General features: G+C 33.9%; 1 protein-coding gene across 2 annotated transcripts; it reads left to right on the top strand.

Annotated features, from left to right (window-relative positions):
• The first annotated feature begins 199 nt into the window (after positions 1–199).
• Positions 200–23,521, top strand: LOC115891935 (protein fem-1 homolog C). 2 transcript variants are annotated; one of them, XM_030912547.1, is made up of 10 exons: positions 200–294; positions 395–688; positions 1,026–1,364; positions 1,424–1,683; positions 2,678–2,852; positions 5,174–5,427; positions 5,479–5,744; positions 5,799–5,924; positions 21,982–22,267; positions 23,367–23,521. In XM_030912547.1, exons 2-9 carry the CDS (start codon positions 396–398, stop codon positions 22,213–22,215), a joined length of 1,947 nt encoding a protein of 648 aa, XP_030768407.1. In that variant the 5' UTR covers positions 200–294; position 395; the 3' UTR covers positions 22,216–22,267; positions 23,367–23,521. The 2 variants fall into 2 exon arrangements, with proteins under 2 accessions (XP_030768407.1, XP_030768406.1); XM_030912546.1 differs by having other exon boundaries at positions 204–294; positions 352–688.
• Positions 23,522–24,544: the final 1,023 nt, after the last annotated feature.

Below are 24,544 nucleotides of genomic sequence, written 5' to 3'. Positions count from 1 at the left end.
ATAAATAACTAAAAAATTGATATAGACAATTCATTTGTAATAAATTATAGAGGTGGAAGATTATTTTACTAATTGGTTTTCTAGATCTTTGTCTATTTTTCTGATTCTTCGAACAGTGTTTATTTGGTTGCATAAGGTTACTGTTATATTTTGCAGTTTTGACGTTAGGAAAAAAATATTGATCGCCTTCTTCAAGGTGACAGAAAACAACTGATGTTGACAGTTTGGGAGGTTTGCGATTGGCGATATGACGTTTCTGTTTTCCTTCGAACAATTTCAAGTTTTGTAGATAAGGTAAGAGAAGGACGATATTTTTTCGAATAATTCATAAGACACGCATTGTCAAGATAGAAAATTTCAAGTCAATCAAAATTTCGCTTTTACGCAACTTAAGCATGTGGAAGCACTCCAAAACTGATCCAGTTAGCGAAAAGGATGCAATATTCCACGAATTAGTAGATGAAGTGAAACATTCTACCCCTGGAGCGAAGATATCGTTTGTTTTGCGAAACAAACTAGAAAAGTTTTCATTTGACGCACGTAAAGAAATTGTAAACAGAGTAAAACAAGGGTGTTCTCCATTATTCATTGCATGCAAGAAAGGACAAGTGGAGATCGTAGAATATTTAATTCAAACTTGTGGGGCTGATATCGAACAGAAGGGGCTATATGAGGTTCAAGAGGATAGGTAAGTTACCTATAGTTTTTTGTTTATGTTGCATATTTCAATTGGCCTTAATTTTATATGTTACAATATTATGTTATCTTATATTTCATATATGTAATAATTGATAATTTACCATTATCTTTCTAGTTTTATGTTGCTTTCTTTATTGACATTGACCTTCATTATTTAAACATATTTTATATGATTTTGCATAGTAATATTTATCGTTTAATAGATAATTTTGCTTTTTTTTCAATTTAAAATTGTTAGTGTTCATTTGATATCTCTGTTCCTTTGATTATGTTCTAAGCAAATTATATTTTTTGGAAAACATAAGTATATTGAATATTTTTTCTAGATCCACTCATGTTGTAACTCCCATATGGTGTGCAGCTGTCTCAGGCAAGCTTAGTGTGGTAGAGATTCTACTTAAAGCTGGTGCAGATATAAATTCTCTCTCAGATAGTGGTTCAACTCCAATAAGGTCGGCTTGTTTTATGACTCACTTTGAAGTTGTTAAATATTTAGTAGAACATAATGCCCATATAAATAAACCAAATTATAATGGTGGTACTTGTCTCATAAACTCAGTTCAAAGTGCTGTACTCTGTGAATTTTTATTAAGACATGGAGCAGATGTAAATGCCAATGATATTCAAAACAAAACTGCATTACATTATGCCATTCAGGAACATAGGTTTGCATACAAAATATTTTTTTGGTATAGGTATATAATTTATAACTGTAAATTTTTAGATTAGAAACTACAAAACTACTTTTAAAATATGGTGCCAATTACAATGCAGTGTCACGATACGGAGACGATGCTCTTCAAATGGCTTGTCTTAAAGGAGCTTCAAGAATTTTTGAATACTTAACTCTGAATATATCTTATCATCCAGAACGACTTGCTAATTCTCATGAACTTATGGGAGCAACATTTCTTGACGAGCACAATGATATATCAATTTGCTTAAAACACTGGAAACAGGCACTTATAATACGACAACAAAATGGTAAGTATGGTTTAGTTTTAATACACTTTAGATGTTTGAAGGTGCTCCTTTTAGCGGCACAAATTTGGTTTGGCTTGCACTTGCTCTTTTTTTTTAACAGTTACAATTTAGTGGTAAGTACCTTATACTTTTATTTGCCAGCATGTAATTATTTACCTGTTCTTTATACTCATAAGGACTATGTTTGATTATTATAGGCTTGGTGCATTTCAGTTAATGTCAAAAAATTCAGACTGCAGCGCTGTATACAGCTAACCTAAACAAAATTTTGTAAATAAACATACACAATTTTCAAAAAACATTAAGACAAAATTATTACATTTTACGTCACAAAATTGTTATATAATATAAAATCACAGAATCGCTACAATCGCTACACAGCACTAAAACATTAACGTTCTGCGTGATAAGCTCAGATTAATAACTGAATACCAAAACTCATAGGTATAAAAAGGCATTTTGCATAAGTATATTTTTGGCTTTGAATTTCAACCTTGAAAGGGGAAGTTCTCTGATATCTTTAGGAAGAGCATTAAAAAAAATTACTGATTACTATTTTACTATGAAAGGATAAAATATAAATTGCAATATCAATGGTATACTTTTTTAATCAACTAGTGATTAAATGTTTGTATGAGCATTTTCTAAAATTATAATTATGTACCAACCCCACTAACAAAAACTATGCGCGCTAACGTAGTTCTCTTCTAAAAAGTTTTTTTAGCTGGAATAATAAATTATAATACAAGTTAAACCTTCTGAAGATATCAAAATATTTACTTTGTTATTTTTAGTTTTAGAATTTTTAAAAATTACACTTAAACCCGTGTATTTGTATATACCAGTTGTTTACGATATTCTCCAATGGTGGCAGCACCAATGGAGAATGCACCAAGCCTATAGCTTAACTTTATGTCTTACTAATAAAAGCTTGTGATTCTAATGAATGTATTAAGATATTGAAAAATAGTTTAAGAGGTACTTATTTTTATAGGATTGCTGCCAAAACAACCACAAATGGTTCCAAACGAGGCATACCGATATCAGAAAGAATTTGATACCTTGGAAGAATTAGAAGCTCTTTCGGGTGATTTAGACTCTATCAGACTTCAGAGTTTATTAATTGCTGAGAGGATTTTGGGATCTCATCACAAAGATTATATATTTCGGTATGCATACTTTTTGGTTTATTTACCCTACCTACCTATTATTTTTGGTTATTATTACCTACATACAGTTCATACCAAATAAACTCTTAGTAACGTAATTAAGCTTAACCGGCACAGTGTTGCCCACTTTTACATATTTTCTTTTAATCAAATTATTTTAGGAAACAAAAATAAATGAATTATAAATATACAGGGTGGCGCACCTCATTCGCCTCGGTTGATTATACGAAAACGGAAAGATGTAGAAACAAAATTTTTTTTTTTGTTACAAAAAATATATAGTATACAGGTCAAAGAAACGAAACAAAAAAAAATATTTTATGGGTATATGTGGGAAAGCAATGTGCATAATTCAAAATTAGTTTGAAATGTACTGGGTGTGTCAAAACTAAGATCCATACCAAAGTTATATTTTTTCATATGGAACACCCGGTATTTTATTTCATTTTTGGGTTCTTGGACATAAAATAAGGCATTTATTATAAGGGTTTAATATGTTCAAAAGCTTTGGTTTTTGAGATATTTAAATATGCATGCTATAATAAAAAAGTTTGTACATTCCTTTTCAGAATTAATTTTTGTGCTGATTTTCAAGCCAGAAGCCAGAAAAATAAACTTTACTAAAAATGTTTATTGCTTCCGTAAATGTATACAGGGGTATCAGAAATTGCTATATAAATAATAATTGCTAATAAATATTTAAAATGCTATTTTAAATATTTATTTTACATAAAAACTTCGTTATTTCAAATGCAACACTATGTATTTTTTTAAATAAGTCGAAGCAGAGTTAAGGTCATACCTTTAAATGGTCTTTCAGACTCTGTTAGGGTTTCCTATACCTATCTGGTTCAGATTTTGAATAAAAAGCGATTTTTCAATAAAACTGTAATCAAGATGGCTGGTGTCGTCATGGCAATTTTCTAGTGACACTTAGTAGCTATTTTCAAAATCGACATTAGTTTATGGACTTTTTGTGGAAAGTTTAAATTTATAACAGGTTATTTTTATTTAATTTACCTTCAAAGAGGTTAATTAATAAGTATTTATTATTTTATGAAGAAAAATGAAGCAGTATATGCTGGCGGAAAGAATGGATATGCTAGTGATTTTATTTTGTGAGGACAGTTGCTTGTTGGCCTGAAGGGTTTATGCTCAGAGATATTCAAATAGGAATTCTCTTCACAAGCATTCTTTTGAAAAACTGCTTTTCCTATTTCGCAGAGCTGATAGTGATGTATATGAAAAATCTATTAGGAAGAAACTTGTCGCTGGAAGTGAAGAAAATGAATTTGCCTTAATTGGTTCTTTTATAAAAAATCTAATATCTATAAGTCATCGTAATATAAATTAAAGAACTACTTCTTTATATTTCATGATAATAAATACTTACTGATTCAACTAATGTAGGTAAATTAAATAAAAGTAAACTGTTATAAATTTAAATAAAGTCCATAAACTAATGTCGGTTTTGAAAATAGCTACTAACTGTCACTAGCACTTTGCTAGTGACCAGCCATCTTGATTACAATTTTATTGAAAAATCGATTTTTATTCAAAATCTGAACCAGATAGGTATAGGAAACCCTAACATAGTTTGAAAGAGCATTTAAATCTGCTTCAACTTATTTAAAAAAATACATATGTATATGTAAAATAAATATTTAAATTAATTAAATAGACCAGCAATTTTTAATACCCCTGTATACATTTAAGGAAGCAATAAACTTTTTTAGCAAAGTTTATTTCTCTGGCTTCAAAGTCAGCACAAGAATTAACTCTGAAAAGTAATGTACAGGATGTTGGAAAACTTTTTTATTATAGTATGCATATTTAAATATCTTTAAATATCTCAAAAACCACAGCATTTAAACAGCTTAAACCCTTATAATAAATGCCTTATTTTATGCCCAAGAATCCAAAAATGAAATAAAATACCGGGTGTTCCATAAGAAAAAATAAAACTTTGGTATGGATATAATTTTGTTTTTTAGTTCTGACACACCCTGTACATTTGAAAATAATTTTAAATTATGCATATTGCCTCTCTACATTTACCCATAAAAATTTTGTTTCTACATCTTTCCGTTTTCGTATAATCAACCGAGGCGAATGAGGTGCGCCACCACAAGAGTTACTATTTACATCAACAAAACTCACCTTCTTAACAGCACTTAAAGGACATAAAGGGCCATTACTACCATTTTCCCGTTCAAAAAAAAAATGGGATGGGACGCCCACTATTACGTAACTAAAAGTTTAATAATTGATATCAAATATATTATTTTAAACACTAATTTTCACTTACATCTAAATTTAAGGCTTATGTATAGAGGTGCATCTTATGCTGATGTAATGCGATATCAGAGATGCATAGATTTATGGCGAAGAGCTCTACAAATTCGAATAGAGAGAGATACCATTTTATATACGGATTCCTGCTTTACTGCACAAGCTTTAGTCAGACTGATGGTTGATTACAATATTAAATCTATTCAAAATAAAGTCCCCAACATCCAACAAAGATTTCATGATGTAGTTGAGACTTTCAAATTATTAACTTATGACATTCTAGGTAAGTGTAGTATGATAGTTTTATTTTAATTTGTATTAATATAATTTTTAGAGATGAGAAATTTATTAGCTATTAAACCCCAATATAAACGACAGTTAGAATGTTTTGAAAAAATTGTAAAATGTATTACTCATTTAATCTATCTTATGATTGAGACTGCTGATACTCCTGAGAACAACGAAATAGTTAAGAGCTTAGTTACAGAATTGTTGAAGAAAAATGTCAAGTGCATTGTAGTTGGCGATTCAGTTTTACATTTATGCGTTTCAAGGCTTAATACTATAAAGTCCAGTTATTTTATTGATGAAGAAGCAATTGTAAGTGTGTAAATAGTGCGTAATTTAACATTAACTTTTTATTAAATATTCTAGATTATTTTTCCCCGAGAAAGTGTGATAAAGGTATTACTGGAATGTAATGCGAATGTCAACGCCAAAAATGAACGTGGATGTACACCTTTACATATAGCAACAAAACCCTATAATTATGACAACAATGTAAGTGCAAAATATAATTATTTATAGGCCCTGATGGTAAAGGCTGGCAGCCCTGATTATTTTGTCTTTGTATATAAACATTGTAATATACAGAGGGTGGCGCCTCTCATACGCAGCGGAGGCTCCAAGGAGAACGACAGTTTGTATCGAAATGAAATTTTGTGAGCATATGTAAGTTAATTCAGAGCACTTTTTAAAAATATCGAGAGTTCTACAGGATGTCCCCAAAAAAAGTTACATATCAAAATTATGTTTTTTGTAATGGAACATATATTAATTGATTTTCGGATTCTTGGAGAATAATAAAGGTTAATTATTCAATTATTGGAATTTACCCGGTATAGCCTAATATGTAGTTAAATTAATTGTTGTACTTTAAATCAAATTAAAACTTGATCCAAAAAGTTATACAGAGTGAGACAAAATTAATATGGGACATTATTCACTTTTAAAAACATGTTACTCTTTTATTTTAAATGGAATACCCAGTATATTATTGTACCAATATTCAATGGAGAATTAATTTCCCTTCAAAATACTATTATGGTTGCCTACCCGTCAAATAAAGATTTTCCTATATATTTTCATTTACATGATTTGATCTGAGTAGATATTTATTATTTGGTACAATCACAGACTAACCTAAATAGATGCGACAAACAATGCAAATGTGAAAATTACATTTTGGCGAATGCGCCAGGCAAATTTTTCCGTTAGATTTCTCATACAGGCGAATTTTACAGCGGACCAGCAAAGTAACCTCCATTCGTTTACTAAGAAGCCACGCCTCCTTTGTGTAGAAAATAGAGAAGGAATTTTGTAGTTCGGAATCAAATAGAGATGATTTTAATTTCATTAGTTTTTTTTTTCAATTTTTGATACATTCACCATCTATACCTACTAATATATAAAATTCTTAAGAGTCCATTTGCGCTACACCGCTCGGGTCGGTCTCAGGGGTCGGGTAGAGCGGGTGTGCTGTGGAAGGCGGTCCGTTCACGATCCCCCACCGCCTGATTTTTGGTCGGACGCATTCAGTGTAAATCACATCTGAATATTTCCCATATTATTTCAGTGGAGTAAAAACGATATCAAAATGTGTCAAAAATTTTTTTGGAGGTATAACTACATGATATCTATACAGGATTATCAGTTAGGCCTTTGTGCATGTGAAATAACTAATTACGACCTTTTTGGGGGTGTCAGAAATTTTTTAACTAGCAAAATGTCAAAAATGTATAACCATGTTTTTTTATCTTTCCTACGCGATAACTCCTAAACTAATCAACTTATTCACAAACTCTTTTTTTTAATCGATTGAGAACACATAGGCGGTGATAGCTGAGGTAATTAAAATTCCATAGTGAGTGTATTTTTTTTGGAAAATGGATTAAACTTCAAACATTAACTTTATTGTATCATGATTTTCGGTAAGCGAGAAACTTTTTTATTTGAAGGAATTTTTACATAGTATCTGCGTATGAAATAAAGTAAAAATATTGAAAAAGTTTTTGAAACTTGGTACAATTTTCTAATGCTAATACTTTTCTTGTTATCCTAAATTAAGTTTACGAATAGGCCGCGCGCGAGACCACTCGGGCCTCGCCGCCCGAGACTTTGATTTTATATGGCGACACGGCGGACGCGATGTTCCGTAGGCCTATTTCTGATTATTTGTATTGTACCTGCAGTTTGAAATTTAGTTAATTCAGTACGTTATAAATTATTTAGTTATCGACTCTTTAATTTGCAGAAAAACTATAAACAAAAATGATAGGCTTTTTAAATCCTATTATAACGAAACCTAAAAACTATCATAATCATAAATGCTGCGGAAAAAGGCAAAATGATGTATGCTTAATATATTAATTAATAATTGTATATATATTATATTAACAATTATTAATATATTATATTAACAAAAAGAAAACTAGATAAATAGAACGGTTTTGATATTATAATATTTTTGATATGTGATAAAATAGGAAAAAAGGGCAAACATCACAAATTAACATCTAGACAAACAGGTATCTTATGTTGTAACCTATTTTAATAAGATTTTTTAATAAATTCATTGATAATAAAATTGATATGATCGCTAAAATTCCATAGCCAGTATTTTTTTTTGCCAATAGAGCTGAATAATTTGTCATAAACCAGAATAATTTTAATTATTCTTATTTCCGTAAATATAAAAAAAATAATAATAATAATATAATTCCATTACATAAATAATTCTATATAATTCTACAGAATGTCCCCGGATTGTGGAAAAACAAGTGGAAAAACTTTTTTATTATTGACATTTTGAGAAAAATGTATTCTTCATAAAAAATTTTGCTTGTTCTAAAATGGTTAATCCCGTTTATACTTTTCCAAATTTCCATACCGTTTGTATATTGTTGAATTTTTTCAGTCTTAAAAATCAAGGGGCGTTTCTATGGTAATATAATTTCGATTATATTCTTTGATAGACGGTTATTATTAATTATTGTTTTATTATATGTAAATTTATATATGCATGGGAAATATTGTTGATCGTCATTTCCCAGTCAACTGGACGCCGTTTTTTTTTCGATCATACGGTATATTATGTATTTCAATAAAAGCGACAATACTTAGGCAACAATGTTTTCGATCTAGCGTGGTTTAATGACAAAAGGGGCTCCCTGTAATCCTTTTACCTGTTCAAATTAATTGATTAGTATAATGAGACAAGTCGCTGATTCCTACTATTTAGTGGTTTTCATATTTTATTGCAATGAAAATCGCAGTTTTACGTACACAAAACGCAGATTTAATTTAATTTTTTTTTAAAAACTCAGAGCAAAATTTAAAATGTCATATGTCAAATAGAAAAAAAATATTACAGTCGAAAGTGATAAAATATCCGATTTTTAAAGAAAAATCTCAATGCAATCGGTAATATTTGCCATGACTACCAACATAAAGCTTTTTTAATCTGCCAATTCGTTTATTTAATCAGGAAAGTGTGCTCAAAGGTTTCAAAAAAAAGAATTTTTATTCATTTCCGATAAAGACAATTAAAATAAAAATTCTCCAGCTTTGGCAACATTTGACTTTCAAAGAAATTTTTGTCTATTTTAATTTCTACACCGGGTGCGTCTCAAAAGTGGCTCACCCCTATAACTTTCTTATTTTTTCAGATAAAAAAACGAGATTTGGTATGTTAGTATATGACATAAATTAGGATTGATTGACGTATTCAATTGTTTTTGGTCACTTCTTGTTTCACCGGAAATGACTACAACTTTTGATTCTTAAATGGCACCCCCGGTATTTGTTTACTTTATTCGATAGAAAATGACATTCTGAATATAATGACATATCATATATCATATGTCAACTTTTGAAATTTTCGCTTAAAACGAAATTGAATTTTAAATTTCAATCAAGTAGCCTTGGAAAAATAGATTTGATCGTCTAATGTTTTTAGTGCCTTGTCCTGGCCAGTTAGAAAATGCTCAAATCGTATTTTTAATCATATCTCAATTTTTTCAAATAGAACGAGGGTGGCTAATTAGCATATTTGGGAAAAGTATTTTTTTACGAATAATTTGATACCTCACACTTGGTATTTCGAGTCAAATTATCGTTATGAACCGCATGTTATAATTTCCTTTATAATTTCAAATAAACCATATGCGAAAATGTCAAAAGTTGACATATGATATGTCATTCTATTCAGAGTGTCATTTTCTATCGAATAAAGTAAAAAAATACCGAAAAAAACTAAATATGCCATCAGTTTGCTTAAATAGAACAAGTAACATATAATTTACGCGAAACTGACGATATGACCACAGACAACAAATTGCAGAGCTTCACAATTCAGCATAAAAAATATTTATTAAAAAATAAATTAAATATAACTGTAATCAGAAAACCTTAATTTATGTCTGTATTGTAACGGAATTTTAACTTATAATACTCTTTCCAATATAGACATGTCTTATAAACCTTATATTTTTAAATGACGTGTTGAACGATGTGGGGTACCGATTAATTTTGAAGAAAAAAATATTAAACCCTGAATTTAAATTAAAATTTATTTTTAAATTATAAGAAAGTATCGCTTATAATTAAATTAACTATTAAATTTATTTCAATCAATATTTTTTAAGTATAATAAATACAACTTTGTTTGACCATCAAAATCTCAAAAGTGGTAGATAACAACCTATTCTCAGACCTATTGAATAGACATATAAAATTTAATCAAAATCGGTCAAGCCGTTACGGAGAAGTATGGTAACAAAAAATTAAAAAACAACGCCTATTTGAAAGTGAAAATTTAGTGTCGTATGTATTTTTTAATGCCACATCGTAAAAAAACAAAAATTAAAAATTTTGTCCAAAAAAAAAAAAAAAATTGGGGTGGGCCCCCTTGTCACTTAAGGGTATAAAAATAGATAACAGCCTATTCTCAGACCCACTGAATATACATATTAAATTTCATCAAAATCGGTCAAGCTGTTACGGTGAAGTCGGGAGAAGTATGGTAACAAAAAACAACCCCTATTTGAAAGTGAAAATTTAGTGTTGTATGTATTTTTATTGCCACATCGTAAAAAACAAAAATTAAAAATTTTGTCCAAAAAATAAAAAAAAATGGGTGGGCCCCCCTTGTCACTTAAGGGTATAAAAATAGATAACAACCAATTCTCAGACCTACTGCATATGAAAAAATTAAAAAAAAACAACCCCTATTTGAACGTGAAAATTTAGTGTTAAATGTATTTTTTAATGCCACATCGTAAAAAAACAAAAATTAAATATTTTACCCAAAAAATAAAAAAAATTGGGGTAGGCCCCCTTGTCACTTAAGGGTATAAAAAATAGATAACAACCTATTCTCAGACCTACTGAATATACATATAAAATTTCATCAAAATCGGTTAAGCCGTTATGGAGGAGTACGGTATCTAAAACTGTGACAAGACAATTTTTTATATGTATTAGATTTCAGAAATCTGCCTAAACCTTAGCCCGATCCTGTCGTGTTAAGCCACACCCATAATTCCAAACGCACGTGCTTTCAGCGAAAAAATATAATTTTTAAATTCCTTAGATTAGGGCTTGCAGAGCTTCAGCATTTGCCATAAAATAGCGAGCAATTTGTTACAAAACCATATAAATTATATATCACTGTAATCACAAAACTTCAATCTATATCCCTCCTGTAACAGAATTTTAAATTATATTTTTATTTTCGAGAAAATTTAGTCCAAACATAAGGTTTATTTTGTTGATGTTTGACCATCAAAATCTTAAAAATGAACAAGTTATCTAAAAATGTGCCACACGACGGATTTAGTATAATCCTTTATCTTTAATTTTCTTCTTCGTTTGTGTAAAAATACCTAGCCAGTTTGACATAAAACGTTAAATGCCGAACGCTTATTTTGCTACTTTTTCGGACTAGTGAAATGGACTCTTAAGTGACTGACTCACTGATTAATCACGATCCTGCTCAAACCACTCAACGTAAAAAGCTCACTTTTGGCATTCAGGTTAATTCTAGGGCGTAGAGGTTCGATAAGAAGAGATTTTTCGAAATTCCAGTTCCAAGGGGGTGAAACCACAGTGAAACCATCCTTCAAATATTACAATTTTTTTTATTTAAAAAACGGTCAAGTTTCCGAAAAAACGCTTCAACACGTATATTTTATTTTGTTTTTTTACATAATTTAAGATTTTTTAAAAATGTATACAGGGTGTTTCGAAAAATCTGGTCATTGATTAATCACGATCCTGCTTAAAGCGCTTGACGTAAAAAGCTGATTTTTGGAAAACGGATTGACTTTAGGGTGTAGAGGTTCGATAAGAAGGGATTTTTCGAAACTCGAATTCTAAGGGGGTGAAACCACCCCTCAAATATTAGAATATTTTTTATTTAAAAACCGGTGAGTTTTTCGGAAAAACTCTTAAAAACGTATGTTTTATTTTGTTGTTTTACATATTTTAAGATTTTTTAAAAATTTATACAGGGTGTTTCATAAAATATGACCATTGAGTAATCACGATTCTGCTTAAACTGCTTGACGTTTAAAGCTGATTTTTGGCAAACGGATTGACTGTGGGGTGTAGAGATTCGATAAGGAGGAGTTTCTTGAATCTTAAATTCCAAGAGGGTGAAAACGCCCCTCAAATATTACAATATTTGTTATTTAAAAAACGGTTAGTCTTTCGGGAAAACGCTTGGACACGCATAATTGATTTAGTTTTTTTACATATTTTGAATTTTTTTAAAAAATCATACAGGGTGTTCCAAAAAGTTGGGTAATTGATTAACTACGATTCTGCTTAAACTGCTTGACGTAAAAAAAAAATATTTTTGGCAAACGGATTTTTCGAAAGTCAAATTCCAACGAGATGACCGTCAATATATACACGAGACCCGTCAAATATTACCAAGTTATTTAATAATATCGCCATATTGTTTTTTCTCAGGCTCAGGACATAAATGTGAGAACATTTTATCCAGTTTGTATGTTAATGGAAATTCTTGCTTTGCTTTATCATCACCATTACAAATGATTAATTCGACGCGAGCGAAGTCGCGGCTACACGCTAGTAATTAATAATAACTAAAAGATATTAATACATTTTAAAAAAGATTTTTTACTATTAGGTATTTTTATGTATTTCTTATTTTATATTATATAATTTCTAACTATATAATTATTAGAAAGTGACTCCGCTGCCGGCGCCGGTTCCCTTAATGGTTGCCGGCTCCGGTTCCATTGACGGCTGAAAGAACGGCGGAAAGTAACGCCTGGCTATAGCCAATTTTGCGAGCAGCTGTGGCTCCGTTACTGATGAGTAACGCAATGACTATATGAGAGGCGACTATGAAAATTCATCCCCGAGGAGGGTAAAATGAGGGCTGAACAACTATAAAGCAAAACATAAAATAAAAACCTGTTCATTCAAAACATTACACAATAAAGGTTTCTCTAGGGATTCAATAAAAAAATCCATCTCTTAAAATAAGGGAAAAAATGATTGCAAATATTCGTTAATATTTGGTATAGAAGTATATTTCGGTGTGGCATACTTACGAAGCGTTTTCTCGAAACTCATTTCCTAAAGGAGTAAAATTAAGGGCAACATTTTATGAAAATTCGTTACCTCTATGTGGTTTAGAAGTACATAATATTTATGAATTAAAATTTGGCCAAGTATGCTTAAGTATAATTGGGAAGCAATAGTATAGAGTAGAAGAAACGATTTTTGAAAATTCCTCATCTCGGGGATGATAGGGGTGAAAGTTGGCATGAAAATTTATTACTACCTGGCATAGAAGTATAATATTTTTACAAAGTTTATGTAGTTAATAAGTCGATTATTTGACTTTTTTCGTATTAGAAAATCTAGGTATTTTCGGAAAAAACACCCACAGTTTTTGATATAATTTAGTCCTAGAAAATCTAAAAAATGTATCTTCTTCAGTTTTTAGTGAAATGTTTTCTCATCCATTGAAAGCACATTTTTTTTAAAGCATTTTAAATAAAATCAAAACAAGAAACTTAAACTGAATTAACTAAAACAATACTAAGAACACCGTGAACTAACTAAATGTAAACCAACAAAACCCAACAGAAAATTAAAATCGGAAACAGCTAATAATAATGATGTATGTAATATCCTTGTGAAACAACTGAAGAAACTGACTTAAAAATCCTCTGAAAACCTTCAATATTCCCATCTTAGATTCCCATATTCTTTTTCTAGGACACTGTTGCCAATTCTACTTACCAGTTTGTATAAACTATATCAGTATCACGGCACAGGCAAACAATATGCCGTGTCTGTATCATAAAAGTACCTATTTGCTATATAAAATATCAGCTGCTAAATTTTAAATCAATTTAAAATATCAAATAAAATGATGGTAGTGCATAAAACTATTAACAAGCAGGATATAAAAATAATTAAAGATAATTTAAGCTGGCTAATAGTAGATAGACTTTAGATTAATATTTGAAATTAACAGCTGGAAGTACAGCTAAATACAAACGGCAAGCTGACAACAAAGATCCTATTTAAGAATTTTATATTTCTGATATTTTATATCATTTTTAATTTTAAAGGAATCGTCATTTTCTTTATACATATGTATTGATCTTAACCCATTGTTAAAGTTTGTAAATTTTTCATACTTTACAAATAAATATTAGCTGATATTTCCTAACATCATGTAATTATAGTTATTTATTATTATCCAGGAAAAAGCGCTAATACAAGTACATATAACATTTAATTCTCACATAAAAAAAGTTCAAGCTGGTAATCTCGCTTTGACTTTATAATCGTGCGGCGGCTGCGACGGCCAGACGAGACGGCGCGGCGCGGTGTATCAAAGGCAAGGTTAAAGGCGAGAAAGAACGAAAGAAATGGAAGCTTAGGGAAGGGGGGAGTGCGGGAACGATTTGAAGTCACCATGGCTGTTTGTTTGGCCGAATATTTTGCCTTCATCGACGGTATCGCCGCCCTGTCGTCGCACTTCCGAACATAGGTCTTTTTGAACACAAAATTTCCCATAAGGTGTCGCATCTGTTTAAGTTAGTTTGTGGTACAATTTAGGTGGCTGTTATATTGGCTGACGTTATTTCAACTTAGCTGTCTAATTAGTCCAATTTTAACAACTAGTTATCATTTTGTGTCAGTTAAAACAAAAAATTTCTCAGAAATTTGACGAAAATGCAAACATATCCTACATCAGAGAGAATTGATATTGTCAAGGTCAAGGGCTAAAATGTATTACTGGTTGCCTGCACAACCGCAACGTGTCAAGAAAAATGGCGTATCCGCCAGAAATTAAAAGACTTTTTCAGGTTGCGTGCACAACCGCAACGTGTCAAGAAAAATGGCGTATCCGCCAGAAATTAAAAGACTTTTTCAGGCGCCATCTCTTAGTCAAGTCGAGAAGTAAGGGAATCAGACAATGGAATTGTCTGGTATGAAGAAGTGCGCTTTCCGAGAATTGGGGAAATTTCGAGAAGCAGTCAATAGAGTATATAAGCCGGAGCCATCGACCACTGAGACAGTTTTTTGAAATTTGAATATACCGCGTGGAAATTGAAAATCGGACAATTTGGTGAAGGAATCTTATAAATAGTTAGTTGTTGTGTGTTATAAGTTAGTAATTGTGTATAAAGTAAGAAAAATAAATTCGTTAAGTATTTTATCGTGAGTTTAAATTAGTGGACCCACGGAATCCGTAACAATTGGTGTCAGAAGTGGGATTCAAGAGGATTTTAAGAAGAAATTAAGTGGATTGGACGATTTTTACACCGAATTTGGGAATTTTTATGGTTGGTACGAGACAGCAAGCGAAGAAAATGGAGGAAGTAAGCAAATTATTGGGCGATTTTATGGAGAATATGAGAAGAGAAAAGGCAGAAGAACAAGAGAGGCTGCGAAAAGAAAAAGCAGAAGATCAAGAAAGACTCCGTAAAGAACGAGAAGAAGAACGAGCCCGATTGGAAAGAGAAAAAGAAGAGGAAAAACTACGACGTCAAGAAGAACAAGACCAACTACAGAAAATGCTTATGGAGAATCAAGAAATTAGACAAGAACGGTTGGAGAAAATTGTAGAAAATCTAGAAGTGCGTCGCCAGAAAGAAAAACAAGAAGAACAGGACCGGCTTGAAAAAATTTTCCAAGATTTGAAAATTCAACGACAACAAGACAAAGAAGAAGAACAGGACCGGCTTGAGAAAATTTTAGGCAATTTAGAAATTCGTCAGAAGAATGAATGGAGGGAAATTTTAGAAGATATAGAAACGCGCCGCCAGAAAGAAAGACAAGAAGATCAGGACCGTCTTAAGAAAACTTTAGAAAATCAAGAAATTCGACTTCAGAAAAGCTTGGGGGAACAGCAACAAGCAATGTTGGAAGTACGTTGCCAGGAACAGCAGAACCACTTCCAAGAAGCCGTAGAAGATCTGGAGGAGCGCCTTCAGCAGAAGATAGAAAGGTTGGAGATGGACCTACAGAAGACCAAGGTACAAGTAAAGACACCTGGCGTTCAAGGAACAGCGAACCTTAAGGCCCCGACCTACGATGGACAAACGACATGGACAATCTACCACCGTCAGTTTGAAGCAGCCGCCGCTGCCAACGGATGGACTGACCAGGAGAAAGCAGCGGCACTTGTCATCGCGCTGCGTGGCCCTGCTCTGGAACTGTTGCAAACTATTCCTGCAGCCCAACAGCAGGAATACCAAACTTTGGTCGCTGCACTGGACAGAAGGTATGGCGACCAACATCGACGCCAACTTTACCAGGCCCAGATCAAGACACGCCTGCAGAGGTCCGAGAGAGTCTGCAGGAATTGAAGCAGACTTACGTCGGCTGGTACACCTGGCATATCCAGAAGCACCGGAAGGATTTAGGGAGGAACTCGCTGCTCAGTGCTTTATCAGCGGACTGAGGGACAACGAATTAGAGAGGGCGCTGCAAATATCCCGATTTTCTACCAGCAGCGAAGCACTGGTCAGGGCGCTGGAAATCGAAGCTGCTTTTAGCGCCATCCCTAGACCGAAGATAAGATCGGTAGCGGTCGAGGAACAGCCCGAAAACACTCACAGAGGTTTGGAGGAGATGTGTAAGAAAGTCGACAAACTATGTGAGCTACTAATAAACAAGGGAGTCAGCAACACCCAGACAGAAAACCAGAGAAGATTCCAGGACATAAGGTGCTTTAGAGGTGGCAGGAATGGCCACATTAAACGGTATTGCCGCGTTCAAATGCGATCCCGTTCACCATCCAGAGAACGTAGGCACCAGGAAAACTAAAATCAGTCAATACTAAGGGGCGAGTATTGACTGGGGAGAACAGAGCCCCAAGGATTTTTTCCATTAGAAATCTAGGAAGAACCGCTGACAGTTTGGTGATCGACGGGAAAGTCAATGGAAAGGGAATCCGAATGACAGTGGACACTGGCGCTATGGTTTCGTTGGTGCGGGCTAACTCAGTGCAAGGATTGAAGCTGGTGCCTCTGAGAAGAAGAGTGTGTTTACGTACAGTTACGGGGGAAATGGCCGTTGTACGGAGAGGCTATCGTCGAACTGAAGTTAGGAAATTTGAAGTTCCAGCATAGCGTTTTAGTGGCAGATATTGAAGATGACTTCATCTTGGGCATGGATGTGATTCGTCAACATGGATTTTCGTTCGATCACCAGAGAAATATCTTAAATATTGGAAATGAAGAGTTCATGTTATCTCCAGACGAGGGACCAGGAAGAATGGATGTAAGATCAGCGGAAACTGTGGTGATACCTGGTAATACCGAGAAGATCGTATTCGGTAAAGTGGAGAAAATCGCTGGGTGCTGTGTTGGACTGGTACAAAGTAGCGACAAGAAACAAGATAGGTACTTAGTAGGAAAATCATTGGTGAACACCGACAAGAATATACCGATCAGAATTGCGAATGTGTTCCCGAATTGTGTCAAGATCCAAAAGGGTGACAAGATAGCCATCTGCGAACCTGTAAGAAGTGTCACCCGATGTGATGAAGTGTCGTCAGCTGTTACACAAAAGGCATCCCAAGAAACACTAAAACATCTAGAACAGCCATGGGATCACCTAACACCTGAGGAGAAACAGAAGGCTTGTGAAGTTCCTGCTAAAGCATGGCAGTATTTTTGAGAAGAACAACAGTGGAAGAACGGATTTTGTGAAGCACCGGATTAATACTGGTCATGCTCAGCCGATTCGACAACGTCCTAGAAGGGTGCCCTTTCCAAACAACAAGAAAAATGGAGACAATGGTAGATAAGATGTTAGAAGATGGAGTAATCGAAGAATCATCAAGTCCATGGTCATCTCCTGTTGTTTTGGTGACGAAGAAAGATGGTAGTACACGATTCTGCGTGGATTATAGGAAGCTCAATGACGTCACTAAGAAGGACAGCTACCCACTGCCCCGTATAGACGACACGTTAACCACACTGGCAGGTTCGTGCTGGTTTTCCACTCTCGACTTAAAGAGTGGATACTGGCAAGTTGGTCTGGACGAGGAAGACAAAGAAAAGACGGCTTTTTCTACAGGAAACGGACTATACCAATTCAAGGTCATGCCGTTTGGATTATGCAATGCCCCAGCCACTTTCGAACGTCTCATGGAGGTGGTGTTAAGAGGATTAACTTGGAAAACGTGCTTGGTTTACCTCGACGATGTATTGGTTATGGGAAGAACTTTTGAGGAGCATTTGCGAAATTTAGAAGAAGTCTTCGGCCGCATACGGAATGCTCACCTGTACTTGAACCCGAAGAAGTGTAGCTTATTCCAGCGACAAGTGGAATTTTTGGGCCATGTAGTCTCAGCAGACGGAATTTACACTGACCAGAAGAAAATCGCTGCAATCAAGGATTGGCCTAAACTCGCGACAAACATGAACTTAGAAGTTTTCTGGGTTTATGCACCTATTACAGAAGATTTGTCAAGGGATTTGCCAATATAGCTGCACCCTTACATAGACTTACAGGTGATGAAGTCGGCTACGAATGGAACACCGATTGTGATGTAGCCTTTGGAAGACTTAAGGCGGCTTTATGTTCAAGTCCTATTCTAGCCTACCCGCAACAACAAGGGAGGTATATCCTGGATACCGACGCCAGCAATATCGGCATAGGTGCAGTGCTATCACAAGTGCAAGATGGCGAAGAACGAGTGATAGAATATTACAGTCGAGTTCTATCCAAACCAGAAAGGAATTACTGCGTTACCCGGAAGGAGCTGCTAGCAATTGTGAAGGCAGTTGATCATTTCATAAATACCTGTATGGCCAAGAATTTTTAATTAGGACAGATCATGCGGCTCTCAAATGGCTTATGGAGATGAAACAACCTGAAGGCCAAATAGCACGATGGCTCGAGAAGCTCCAGCAGTATCACTTTACCATCCAACATCGTGCTGGGAAGATGCATGGTAACGCAGACGGTTTATCCAGAAGACCCTGTCAAACCGATTGTAAGCACTGCTGTAAAACGGAACAACGTGAAGGCACTGTCATGATAAGGAGTTTTAAGCTTGGAGCTGATGAACAGTGGACGACGGCACAGTTGAGGAAAGACCAAATGGAAGATCCAGACATCGGAGCAATACTAGGGCTCAAGGAAGGTAACGGCGAGAGACCACCGTGGCAGGATATTGCGGACAGAGGGCTAGTTTTCAAAGCTCTCTGGGCTCAGTGGAATTCACTGGTTATTGAGAATGGATTGTTAAAGCGCATGTGGGAAAGTGCGGATGGCAGGACAGTAACAACTCAGTTACTGGTACCAAGGAAGAAAGTTACCCAGGTATTGGAAGAAATTCACGGTGGTAAAACTGGAGCCCATCTTGGGGTAAACAAGACCTTGAGCAAGCTGAGAGATCGTTTTTACTGGGTGGATTATTGCGAAGATGTCAAGAAATGGTGTCGACAATGTAAAACTTGTGCAGCCAGCCAAGGACCAAGCACTCGCTCTAGGGGAAAAATGAAACAATATAACGTTGGACTGCCATTCGAAAGAATCGCTGTTGACATTGCAGGCCCATTCCCTGAAACGCACAAGGGCAACAAGTACGTTTTAGTAGCGATGGATTATTTCAGTAAATGGCCAGAAGTTTTTGCCATTCCAAACCAAGAAGCATCGACTGTAGCTGAAGTATTGGTCAATAATGTCTTCAGTAGATTTGGAATTCCCTTAGAGCTTCACACTGACCAAGGAAGGAACTTCGAGTCAAGACTGTTCCAGAAGATGTGTGATCTGCTTGGTATTCACAAGACTAGGACAACAGCTTTACATCCGCAGTCTGATGGGATGGTCGAAAGATTCAATAAGACCATTGAAGAACACCTCTCGAAAATGGTGGCCGAACATCAAAGAGATTGGGATCAACACATACCGCTGTTCCTAATGGCGTATAGAAGTGCAGTTCACAACACCACCGGACTTTCACCATCGAAGATTTTATTTGGTCGAGAATTACGGTTGCCTTGTGACTTGGTGTTCGGATCACCAGACGACGGCACCACAAATGTAGAGGACTACGCGGATGAACTGAAGGAAAGGTTAATGGAAATTCATAAGGCCGTAAGAAGTAAGATTACGCTAGCCAGTGACCGGATGAAAGCTCGTTACGACCTCAGAGCCAATTCTACGGGATTTCAACAGGACGATATGGTATGGTTATATAACCCACAGCGCAAGAAAGGGAGGTCCCCAAAGTTAACTCCAGCATGGGAAGGTCCTTATACAGTCATCAAGAGGATAAATGATGTTGTGTACCGGATTCAACGCAGCCCTAGAAGTAAGATGAAAGTAGTTCATCTGGATCGATTGAAGAGATACCAGACAGGGAAACCTTGATCGGGACGATCAAATTTGAGAAGGGGCAAATGTCAAGGTCAAGGGCTAAAATGTATTACTGGTTGCCTGCACAACCGCAACGTGTCAAAAAATGGCGTATCCGCCAGAAATTAAAAATGTATTACTGGTTGCGTGCACAACCGCAACGTGTCAAGAAAAATGGCGTATCCGCCAGAAATTAAAAGACTTTCAGGCGCCATCTTTTAGTCAAGTCGAGAAGAAAGGGAATCAGACAATGGAATTGTCTGGTATGAAGAAGTACGCTTTCCGAGAATTGGGGAAATTTCGAGAAGCAGTCAATAGAGTATATAAGCCGGAGCCATCGACAACTGAGACAGTTTTTGAAATTTGAATATACCGCGTGGAAATTGAAAATCGGACAGTTTGGTGAAGGAATCTTATAAATAGTTAGTTTGTTGTGTGTTATAAGTTAGTAATTGTGTATAAAGTGAGAAAATAAATTCGTTTAAGTATTTTATCGTGAGTTTAAATTAGTGGACCCACGGAATCCGTAACAATATGATTCTATTAGTTGGTGAATGCAGTGTAGATTCATCAATTAATAAAATACTTAAATGCTCCTGATTTTATCTAGTCTGAGCTTTTTACGGGGATATGTTAAAGACAGTGTTTACAAAACTATTGTCGACAACATGAGAGAAATTATTGTAGCTGCTTTTTAAAATGAAAAGATCCTTTTGAAAAGACAATTATTTTATGCAGTTAACAGGAAATGAAGCATTTTGAGCATTTTATTTCATCTAGCTAATTTTTGTTACATAATTATAGGTTTATGTCTAGTTTTAATTCTGTAATAATTAAAATGTTTTAAACGTGTATCTTTTTATTACCGTTGAGTATTTTACTCTACAATCTTTAATTTTTGATAAATTAACAAAAGGTGTATCACACAGATTAGATTGTACCACCCCTAGATTTTTTCAAATAATAAAGCTCTATAAATCATAAAAATTAAAATATCCAAGAAAATCTTTGTCTAAGGGGTAGGCAACCTTAATAATGTTTGGAAGATATATAAATTCCTCATTGAAAACCGGAAAAACATACTGGGTGTTCCATTTAAAAGAAAGGAGTAACTTGCTTGAAAGTGACTAAAGTTCCATATTAATTTTGTCTCACCCTGTATAACTTTTCGGGTCAAATTTCAATTTGGTTTAACATACAATGATTACTGTAATTAAATATCAGTCTATACAAGGTCAACTAAAATTTAGGTAGCTATTATCGAAATTTAAAATTTAGTCTTCATTTTCACAAAATGTGAAATATGTCAAAATCCTTAGATTTTAGGTATATGCTTCTTTAATAAAACTCACCTTAATTTTTTTCCTAGAATCCGAAAATCAATTAATATATAGGGTGTTCCATTAGAAAAAACACAACTTTGATGTGTAACTTTTTTGAGGACATCCTGTATAAATCAATATATTTTTATAAAATGCTTTCAGTTAACCAACATAAGCTGCCCAAATTTCATTTTGATATAAACTACCGTTCTCCTTGGAGCTTCCGCGGCGTATGAGAGGCACCACCCTGTATGTAGGTACAATCTTTGTCTCTCTCTCTCTCTTACTCATTAAAATACAGATCACCAATTTAGAATGAACAGGAGAATATAACAATGAAAATTTGTGTTTTCTTTCCATAGTTGGTGAAGCTACTACTTGACTACGGAGCTCATTTGGATCAACCTGACTGCCAAGGAAAGACTCCATTGGACTCCATTTCCGATTTGGTTCGACATAATCTCGCTTACATTTCCCTTATCAACTACACAAACTTAAAATGTCTATGCGCATCTCTGATAACTAAAAACAAGATTCCTTATGAAGGCCAAATACCCAAAACGTTGGAAAATTTTGTCAAGTTACACGAACCTTAGCATGAGGAATACGATAAGACAAAAATCGTCGTGAATCATCAACAAGTATTAGGTAAGATTAGGTATTTATTGCACATACAGTGTCACAGATAAAGTCTGCATCATATGGAATTTTATTTTATTTATTGATTTGGGTCAAATCTGACTTTGGCGCAAGTTTTTGCTTTAAAATAGATTAAAAATGATAATAAGATTCACACTGTTGCTATCAGGTGTCTGTCAAATTTTAATTGAAGTGAAACTTCTTACTAACAGCTATTAATTTGAACGATTTGAAGGACATGTTTGAAAAAGTGACATATACAAAAGACAAAATACACACTTTATGCAAATGAAGGATGGAACTGATACGGAACGGAAGCTTACGTATAGCGTCAATACAATAAAAAATACGGAACGGATATGGAATGGAAAAATAAGCAGTATCTGCTGGAGGAACGAATGGATATGTTACAAGTGACTTTATTTTGTGAGAAAAATAGCCTCTTAGCCTCAAGGGCTTATGCTCAAAGAGATCCAAATAGGAATTTTCCTGATAAGCGTTCCTTTGAAAAACTACTTGTCCTATTTCGTAGAGCTGGTAGTATGGTTTATAAAAAACCTATTAGGCAGAAACCTGTCGTTGGAAGTGAAGAAAATGAATTTGTCTATAAGTTATCGTAAAATAAGTCAAAGAACTACTTCTTGGTATTTCTTTATAGAATAATAAATACATATTAGCGTAGGTAATTAAAAGTTATCTAATATATAATTATTATCAGTGTAGGTAAATTAAATGAAAGTAAACTGGTATGAATTTATATAAGTTCATAAACATTCTGCTTTCGAAAATAGCTACTAACTGTCTAATAATTGTTCTTTATTCAAAACTTGAGCTAGATAGGTATAGGAAACCCTAATATAGTTTGAAACCAATATTTTAGCCATTTATTACTTTAAATGTCAAATTTGACATACCTGAGGGCGACGGACGAAATTCTCTGATGTAGTTTTTAATATAAATCAAAGCATAAACTATTGCCGAAGTCAAATTTCACTTAAGTCAATAAATAAAAAAATGTTCGGTATGATTCGGACTTTATCTGCGACACTGTATAAAATAAATTCGGCTTTCTATAAGAAATTTGTAATTTCTATAACTTTTTTTTCAGCTTGTATAATCCTTACCAGCGGTGAGAAAGAATCGAAAGTTTTAAATAAAATCTTGATAATCGCAAATCACTAAGATTAAATGGTTGTATATATAATTTGTTAAAATTTGTGTCAGTGCAATTACGTGTTTTATAGAATAAAGAAAACTTAATTATTTTTTAAGAATCATTATACACATGTTAACGTAAACATTTGTTTAACATTTAAAACCCATTTTTTAGTTGTACACTTGTCAAATGTATGTTTTGTGTAACACGAACGTTACAAAGAATTACTAAAGGTTTATATGCATACGTCATGTGTCGTCCGTTGCGCTAATCGTGTTGAGGACGAGAGGTTAAATCGCCCAGGCTCATCAACGTTGCCAAATGTTCACTTTTACTCGGTCGGATATTTCGCCTGTAATTTAAATAAAAACTTACACGAGAAACTAACCAACGCAATCAAAACACGCACAGCAATTTACGGCGTAAAACAACGCTAAACAAATATAAATTAGTAAAAACCAAACCAACCCCAAGAATACTATAGAGATAAGGATAGTTCGATTCCTATCACTAGATAGTTATATTCCTGCACTGTCAGTTTTTTTACGTCATCTGGGGACCGAGTTGAAGTTGGCGCTAAAGATTTTAGACAGTGACAGTTATTTTTGCATTTGACTGACGAGCGCACAGTGCGTTGGAAGATAAATTTAGCGGGACAAAAGCGTTTGGTTAGAAATAAGCCAAAAAATGTGTACTGATAAGAATAAATAGTAGACATTCCAATTGATACAAAAATACATGAATATTCTTTGTATTTCGATACATTTTTATCAACCAAATTTGGTCGTTTTCTGCTCAGCAAGGCAGAGATCATACGAAAACAAAGTATTTACAAGTGCTTATACATTTTATTAGAAAGCCAAATTATGTTGAAGATTGCCAAAGGTATGTACTTTTCTACTGTACGTATATTATTTGTTAAAATCTTTCGTGCCTTTGTTCTGCAGATATCAAACTTTCACTTTTTTTCAAATATCGATATATTGAATGATGTATAGATCTTTTGAGTTGTTTTTTATCAATTAGTTACCAACACAGGTAGTCACAGTCACAGGGAGTTCAAGCTTATAACACGTGAATGCCCAAAAAGATTCATTTCAATCGAATAGTATAAAAACAAAACAACTCCA

The sequence above is a fragment of the Sitophilus oryzae genome, unplaced genomic scaffold (assembly GCF_002938485.1).
Source record: "Sitophilus oryzae breed Bouriz unplaced genomic scaffold, Soryzae_2.0 scaffold_1203_pilon_pilon, whole genome shotgun sequence".
Taxonomy (NCBI): domain Eukaryota; kingdom Metazoa; phylum Arthropoda; class Insecta; order Coleoptera; family Curculionidae; genus Sitophilus; species Sitophilus oryzae.
The sequence above is the reverse complement of the archived record's forward strand: the minus strand, read 5'-3'. Positions and strand labels throughout refer to the sequence as shown.